The sequence below is a fragment of the Egretta garzetta genome, unplaced genomic scaffold, assembly GCF_000687185.1.
Source record: "Egretta garzetta isolate BGI_Z169 unplaced genomic scaffold, ASM68718v1 scaffold323, whole genome shotgun sequence".
Classification (NCBI taxonomy): domain Eukaryota; kingdom Metazoa; phylum Chordata; class Aves; order Pelecaniformes; family Ardeidae; genus Egretta; species Egretta garzetta.
The window spans coordinates 2,360,408-2,368,817 of NW_009259435.1; the positions used below are offsets into that span (position 1 = coordinate 2,360,408).

Genomic DNA, 8,410 nt, shown 5'->3' on the forward strand with positions numbered 1-8,410 from the left:
TTCTGTCACCAGGGCACCCATTTCATTCAGCAGCGGTCCCACATTACCCCTGGTCTTACGTTTACTGCTGACATACTTGAAGAAGCCCTTCTTGTTATCCTTGATGTCCTTTGCCAGACTTAGTTCCAGGTGAACCTTGGCCTTTCTAGTTGCTTCCCTACATGCTCTGGCAGCATTCCTGTATGCCTCCCAAGTGGCCTGACCCTCTTTCTACATTCCATGGAGCTTACTCTTTTCTTTGAGTTTCACTAGGAGCTCCTTGTTCATCCATGCAGGCCTCTTACCTCATTTAATTGATTTCCTACTCACAGGGATGCACCGGTCCTGAGCACAGAGGAAGAGCTGCTTAAACAGCAGCCAGCTCTCCTGGACTCCCCTACCTTTGAGAGCCATAGCCCATGGAATTCTTCCAAGTAGGTCCCTGAGGAGGCCAAAGTTTGCTCTCCTAAAGCCCAGTGTGGTAGTCCTACTTGTTGTTCTGCTTCCCCCTCTCATGGGGAAGTATGGTGAGAAGAGAAAGTGAGCAGCCTCCTCCTCCTGGTTGTAGCAGAGCAGCTCAGAGCCATGGTGACAAGGATGGGACCAAGGAATACCATGGCCATTTTGCCATCATGTGCGCAGAAGCAGATTGTTCCCATCCCCTTTAGCAAAACAGAGGCGTCAATGAGAACAAACCGGTGATAATGGGGAGGGGAAACAAATTAGACTGTCAACATCCTCTTCATGGAAATAATCTCACAGGTTGTTAGTCACACAGGCCTGGCTTCACCCCTCTAATTTTCTCCTGTACGTGGGCTTTCGTGTTCCTCTCATCACCTTAGCGGCTGAGTGCCCGCACCATGTGCAGAGGAATCACAATTAAGCAAAGTGGCTGGATGTCATGATATATGGGACTACGTCTCTGCTTCAGCAGCACAGAAAGCTAGCGAAGAGCCAAGATTAAACACCGGGTTAATTAGTACATTTAATTAGCTCTCAGTTATTAAATCCATTCAGACCCTTAGACAAATCGCTCAAAGTACAAAACATTCCTTAGGAATGCTATTATTTACTCCCCTTGTCTCTCTCCGGGTGTGTGCAGGGCTGGGAAGCCCTAGCTTTCCTCCTGCAGCTTCATGCAGGAGCAGAGCCCATCCTAGCCTCAATGGCCCAATCTCAAGACCAGAGATTACTCTTGAATTTGCAAGCCTGCCAAGTTCCAAATTCACAATTCTGCTGAGAGGGGAAGAGGCAGTACCCTACTAATGTGGGCAACAGTAGGAGGAAAGGGAAGAGTGTTGGAAAAAAGCAGAAAGCAACAGCTCCTCTTAACTCTGAGAGACAGAAACAGATTGACAGAGGTTTGCCATGGACTTAGTCACCCAGCAGTGTGTCCCTTTCCATGTTGTCTTCCTCTGTGACTGCAGCAGACAAGCATGGCAACGCTGCGGGGAAAACAAGAGCAGAAATGGAGGAACTTCTCACACAGGCTTTGGAGCATTGCTAGTTTCCGTGCAGCTCGATTGAGGGATAGGAAAAGCTCCTCCAGGCTCCCGTTAGAGTCTCCCACGTTCGCTCCCCTGAATGACTTTCCTGTGGTTTCCATGTTCATCCTAACAGTCCGTGGACGCATCTCAACTCTGAAGTCCCAGAGCAGCTGCCAGCCTGCTCCTTCTGCCCGTCACCTCCAAGCGCACGGTGGTCCTGTGCTAAGCCACCGGACAGAGCTGCTAAGATCCATGGGGTCAGCTGAGCCTCAGAGAGCCCATGGCAGGGGCACCAGAGGCTGTTCTGGTAGGGGATTAATTTATGGTAGGGGAATCCAGTTTCTGAGATGCTATCCAAAGCATTTATCCATTGGATAATGCAGGGCCCTGAACAACACAGGTGCAATGAGCTCAGGTTCTGGGCAGGCTGGAAAATTGATTCCTATAGAGTCAAATCTGCATGCCGTTCTCCTCATAGTTCACTGGGAAAGGGATGTTTGGGGCCCAAGGAAGGGAGTTTCAGCCTTTTCAGAACCAGGCCTTCTCTTCCCTAGTTAATAATAGCTGTGATGGTGGGCAGGGAATTCAGGTCCTCCTGATGCTGGTGACCTAAACCCATAGGCTGAGAATTAATGGGAGCAATGGGCTACACTGGATGGGGCTGCTTAAGGTAGTTTGCTTAGGGAAAAATAATAGTACGGGATTCAGCTGAGGGATATTCCTTGCTGCACCATGGAAGATATCACACAACAATGACTTAGCCAGTACTTGTTTGTGATTCTAATAATCTGAAATTATTAGAAAGCAGAAAGCAAAGGCTGGGGTAAGATGCTGTTACTCAGCAAACCAACATTTTGAGAACAAGAATGCAGCTTTCTGGAAGATAATGTTCTCTCTTTTCTCCTCTGCACAGTTTCAAAAGAAAAGTATTTAATCCTTCTATAAATAAGTATGAATGTATTTGCTTCCAGAGCCTACAAAATATGTCTGCAACAAAGCAATGTGGGGACATTTGGGAATGAAGTAGCTAATTTGATACTCATAAGAAACCATAACCACAGCCTAGGACTGCATCTCAGAGGACTGGGCTGACCTTTCAGCAGCTGATGATAGTTCGAAAATGGCTTCTCATCACTGAAAGCCCAATCTAACATCAGTTAAGATAAATTAAAAGCTATCACTGACTTCTGTGGATATTGGATTAGACCATATAAAACCCACTTGAATGCTGGGAACTCAAGGAAATTATCATGGTAAATCTAAATTCTAGTGAAGCCTTACAGGCTTTAAAACATCTCTCTGCAGCCCCATTAAGAACAGATTTCTGCTTAGCTCATGAATTATTCAGCTTTCTTTTTCTTCTGATAGATGACGAGTCCCACCACAACAAAGCCTACGCCCAGCACAAAACCCAGCGTGCCAGTCACCTTCTTGCTCACAGCAGATCCAGAGCATGCTTCTGTTGGAATCATAGAATCATAGAATTGTTTAGGTTGGAAAAGATTCTATGATTCTAAGATGCACCCTGCTTCTCCCGCAGCTCAGGTGGGTCCATTGCTCCAGGAATTGGTGGGGGGGACGTGCATTTGTTAGGCTTGTCCCATGCTTTTCTGCAGAGCTCCTGCAAGTCATTTGCTTCAGTCTTTGACCCATAATAAAGATGTTAGCTGCTCCAATCCACGGCACTCATTCTCCCCATGCCCCACTGAACTCAGACCTATCTCCCACCATCCACTGACCTCTTCTGAGATCCAGTGGCTGGCAAACAGGGAGATGGCAGAAGAGGTTAAATGTGGTCCCAGGCTGAGGAAGCCAAGCTTCCCCGTGCCACTCTCCCCCTCCCCTCCAAAGACTCACTTCTCCTGTCCATCACACTCTGAGTCCTCCTCCAGTTATAGCTGCAGTATTTCTCCCTTGAAGCCGACAGGTAGCCAAGCCACTGCAGCCTGTTCCAATACTCAACAATTGCCCGTCCCAACTCTATGCAAGCCATGTAGAAACCCACCTCACTGTTGTAGGAACAGATCTCCTGCTGTTCCCAGATGAACCTGTCCAGGTACCTCACCTGCTGAGTGATACTCATGTAGTGACACCCCTGTCTAGCCTGGGCCTTAACTCTCTGGACTGCTCTTCCAACAGGAACATGCTTATGGACATGGTTTAGTGGTGGAATGGCAGTGTTAGGTTAATGGTTGGACTTGATGATCTTAAAGGTCTTTTCCAACCAAATGATTCTATGATTCTATTCTCTGGATCTGCCGTGAGCAAGAAGGTGACTGGAACGCTGAGTTTTGTGCTGGGCTTAGACTTCATTGTGGTGGGACTCATCATCTATCAGAAGAAATGCTCTGGGGGGAGACACATGGGACAAGGTCAGGATGGATATCTTCCTGCTGCTTTCCCTTGTCCCTGAATATCCAGGATCTCTGCTTACCTGGAGGGTCTGTATGCAGAGCCATGGTGCTCCTCATCCCTATCATCACGGCCAAGGCCACAGACCAGGAGGTTCTGAACCCAGGAATCCCCAGAGAGGCAATCTTTTCTGGAGGAAGGCAGAATAAGGGTTTCACCAGCAGACACCAGAAACAAGCGCTATCAGAGCAGAACAGTCAATTAAGCAGCTCAGATACTGTGGTGCAACTCCCAGGGCTCCATCCTTGGGGTGTTATCTCTGGGTTGGCCCCTTCCTGGCACCCAGGGTTACTCTCAGAGGACTCTGAATACAGCCTAGCCCCAGCAGAGCAAGCTTAGAGTATCTCTGAGCATTGTGTTTACTCACCCACCAGCCTGGGCAATGAGTGGCACCACAAAGCTGTCCCAAAGCCTGAAGTCAGCCAGGCCAAGTCACGTGTTACCCTCTGACAGAAGGACAGGGTGTCCCCTTTTCTTCATATGCTGGGAAATATAAAGAAAAATTAGGAGGATGTGGTAAGAAGCAGGTTTTCAATCTGCTTTGGTTTTGTTTTCAGCAAAGGGTTCAGAAAAAAACCCTGGAAGTTGAGACAGAAAGAATGAAATACCTAAACTAGTAGTTTGCTTAGGGAAAATCGACTTTATTTATTGGAAGGAATGTGTTACATATTATACCTCATTTCATTGGAAAGTTACTGCTGTGAAACAAAGAAATACAAATCCTTTACTTTGCAATAAAGACAAATGTGCTTCGTTTCAGGTTACCAAGATATCACTGAAAAAAAGGCCAGCACTTTCTAATCACAGTGTCCCCATTCCTACATCTAAGGCACAGCAGGATGTTGACTATCTTGTGCATCTAAGTTTCAAACTAGGACCTTTAAGGGCACCAAAGGGCATCCACTGATACAGCAAGACAACTTCATAACTGTGGGGAGTCCGTCAGACTGAAGAACTGCATATTATCCACAGGTTAACAAGGATTTATCTGCCTTACTCTTCTTCCTTTTGGGAGGACATGCTTACGGCCTGCATGTATAGTCCTTTATCTGCCCAGAAGGCAGTATGTTGAACGTCAAGGAAAAGGTACAAGGTTGATCTCCTGGCAATATAGTCAAAAGGTTGCTGGACTTTCTGTGGATGCTCAGGACTCCAGATCAGAGGTCCATGAACAGTGGACACTGCTGCTGACAAAAGCCCTCACTGAAAGAGCCCTCAAAATCAGAAAGAGATGCCACTGCTGGGAAATATGTTTTCAGGCCTCTCAGGAGAGATGGAAAAGATTTCCACATGCCCAGCCCTGATGAGAGAGGTTTTCTGTAACCTCTGCACCTCCAATTCTGAACTATGTGGACAAATCAGGTTCATGTCATCAGACACCAGACAGATGAGAGTCATCTTGGAGGAGGCAAGATTTGATTTCTTGCTTCATCCTACTCCCATCCTGTTCCTTGCCTTTCTTAGGAGTCCCACTCCCTGGCCAGATCTGGAGGATCTGAAGCTAAAAGCCTCAGAATCAGAAGGGAATAAGGACAGATTCACTTCAAAAGCAAAACTGCACGGAGCAGTTCTTCCTCCACCTTCTAGAAAGGACGAAGCTACAGAACAGAAAGATGTAGAGGGCATGGGTGCTGAGGCTCCATGTGGAGACAGTCTGGACCTAGAGCACCAGGCTGGAACATCCACAGAGGAGACATTTCAGAGCACTTCTCCTGCCAGATGAAGGCTGGGCATTGCCATGGGGACGGTGCCAAAGAGGTGGTGCCCTACAAGCATAAGGCTGGTTTTCCGCTCCTGCCCCCAAACTGACACTACCTGTTTGGAAGCCCTTTCCCACCACTGCTCCATGCTTTCTCTGCAGCCCGCACACCCAGCCGGGAGTAGAGGAGAATCATTATTTCTCATCATCCTTTAAACCTCCCTCCCCGCGGACACCCTGACAACCAGCTTTCTGCCTCCCAGCCCAGACTTGCCTGACTAATCTGATCCACAAACAGCACCAGTGCCCTCTGCAGAGCTTTTAGAAGAGCTCTGCTCCACAGGGAAAGAAACAAAATATACATTCAGACACTGCTATATCTTTGCAGACACCCTAAACCATTCTAAAACACCCAGTTCTTGTACCAGGGAGCAAAGCTATGAGTTAGCTCCAGCACTGTAGGGACCCATAAGGACCAAATGAAAGAACCTGAGACCTGGGGTCATCACTGGGGCTATGGTTTATGGTGCTGATGTCGCCAAGCTACTGGCCAGCGAGAAGAGCATCCAGCAGTGAAAAGAGGATGGTCAGCTCTGTTGGGACCAAGTTGATATTTGTTGGAGAGTTCTGGGAACATGGAAATCCCTGTCTGCCCCCCTACCCTCTTAAAAGAAATTGCTGGAGACTGTGCCTGTCAGCACACGGACATGATCTGCAATCCAGGAGCGTGGAACAGCTCACAGCAACGTAAGTAAGCATCAGCCCCAGGGGAAGAACTCAGCAAAAGGGAGTATGGAGCAGATAGGAGTGTATGGAGCAGCAGCTGATGCAGAGCTGAGCTCTGAGGGCAGAGAAGCCACCCAGGAGACCGTCAGCTTTGCACTCTGCTAGTGCTTCATCCCCATTTTCTTTTGGGGGCTGATGGACCAAACTCCTGCCCTCTCCAGTGATACCGTTTGGCTTTTGGAAGGAAGGATATTCAGCTGGATGGGAAAAGTTCAAGTCCAGCCCTAGAAATTTGAGGCCCGACTTTGCCACATTACCCACCTCTCTTCAAGGACCCACAGCTGGCCCTGGAGCACATGAGGCTGAGGGGAAGGACCTTACCCCTTTCCTGCTGCATTTAGACACCGTCATTGGTGTTACTCCCTAATTATTTCCTAAATTAATTGTTTATCTGGCCTGGAGAGGGTTTTATTAGTCAGATAAGCCTGGAAAAAATATTTTGGGACACTATGGGCCAAACAAGAGAGGAAAAACCTATAGCTGAGAGCAGTGATAAAAGCACCATCTGTGACTGGGCAGAGAGAACACGTAACATGCGCTGAACGGTCATTACACACTCGTTTAATTCTTACATTAAGTAAAGAGTTCCCTGAACGATAGAGCACTAATTTCCTAGCAATTTGCATCCTGCATCTCTGCCTGACACTGTAGCAGTACCAGCTCCTTCCTGGGCTGCGATTCTGTAAGAAACCCCATCACAACACTGTACCAACACACAGCAAAGCTCAATGCTGGCCCTTACAGGAGGGCATGGTGATTGGCATTGAAAGAAAACTAATTTTGCTCACTCGGGATCACCAACACATGTGCGTCCCTGTGTTTCCATCCAGCACTGAGGCAGTAACCTGCACATGTCCAGGCGTTCTGCCCGATTCCTTGCAGCGGCACGGAGGATGGACATTGGACTAGTTGTCCTCATTGGCTGAGGATGCTTTTCTAGCCCAGTTCTCACCTACCCTCCCTGCAGCCCTCCCTGCGGTCTTCTGTCCTTCCTCTGAATGTCCTTCTCATCCACCCAGTTATGCCCCATGTCCCTGCTCTGCAGCTCTAATTCCTTGGGATGGCCTTCCAAGGCAGCTTGGGGCTCAGGTCTAGACTGAGAGCCACAGGTGGGGACATCAACTTACTGGGAGCAAAGGCAGAGGTGAAAGAAGGCCCTGGCAAGCAGCATGGGGACTTTGAGGACAAGAAGCTTTTCATGCACAGATAAAAAGCACCACAGGGGAAAGTCGAAACCAGTCAAAATCTACAAAGCTTTTCTCTTCTCTTTCTCATGAGCCCAGCTTGTTTCTTTTGAATGAGGTCTCTGGCCAGCAATTCTTTTTTTTTTACCTGAGACTTTGCAGCGAGGCAGGGATTTGTCTCCCTACAAGCAGTGTCACTGCCAAAGCTGCTTCCCAGCACCTCCTGGCCCTGGGGCATCACACTGCTGCTGTCTCTTGTTTCACCCACTGTACTCCAAAGATCGAGGCAGAGGAATAGGACAACCTCTGACCACAAGCACAGCAGACACCTTCAGTCGCTGCCTTCCCACAGCATGACTGCAGGCAAAGGGCAGAACAGAGCAGCAAAGTCCGGGCTGAGTGGGGAAGCAGCTCTGACTGTAACCCTTTTTCACAGAGTCATAGAATGGTTTGGATTGGAAGGGACCTTAGAGCTCATCCAGTCCAACCCCCATGCCACAGGCAGGGACATCTTCCACTAGATCAGGTTGCTCATAGCCCCATCCAACCCGACCTTGAACACTTCCAGGGATAGGGTATCCATAACTTGTCTGGCCAACCTGTGCCAGTGACTCACCCCCCTCATCATAAAAAATTTCTTCTTTATATCCAGTCTAAATCTACCACCTTACAATTTAAAACCACTGCCCCTTGTCCTGTCACTACAGGCCTTAGTAAAAACTCTCTCTCCGTCTTTATTATAAGCCTCCTTTATGCACTGAAAGGCCGCAATAAGGTGCTGTATTGGGTTTGTGTGGCAAGGTCTTGGTAGTGGGGGGGCTGCAGGGGTGGCTTCTGTGAGAAGCTGCTAGAAGTTTTCCCTG

The 8,410-nt window shown here is 48.3% G+C and overlaps 2 protein-coding genes across 2 annotated transcripts in view; one reads left to right on the forward strand and one right to left on the reverse strand.

Annotated features, from left to right (window-relative positions):
• Positions 1–2,806: 2,806 nt before the first annotated feature.
• Positions 2,807–4,898, reverse strand: LOC104124734 (HLA class II histocompatibility antigen, DR beta 4 chain-like). The gene is made up of 4 exons (XM_035892694.1): positions 4,876–4,898; positions 3,901–4,008; positions 3,324–3,595; positions 2,807–2,925 (listed from the first exon to the last, which is right to left on the reverse strand). The coding sequence occupies exons 1-4, from the start codon at positions 4,896–4,898 to the stop codon at positions 2,807–2,809; spliced, it is 522 nt and encodes a 173-aa protein (XP_035748587.1).
• NARS2 (asparaginyl-tRNA synthetase 2, mitochondrial) overlaps positions 3,239–8,410 on the forward strand; it is a 63,017-nt gene continuing 57,845 nt past the window's right edge. The window contains exons 1-2 of the mRNA XM_035892700.1: positions 3,239–3,261; positions 4,403–4,405. The gene's annotated coding sequence lies outside the window, so the exon portion shown is untranslated. The remainder of the gene's footprint in view (positions 3,262–4,402; positions 4,406–8,410) is intronic.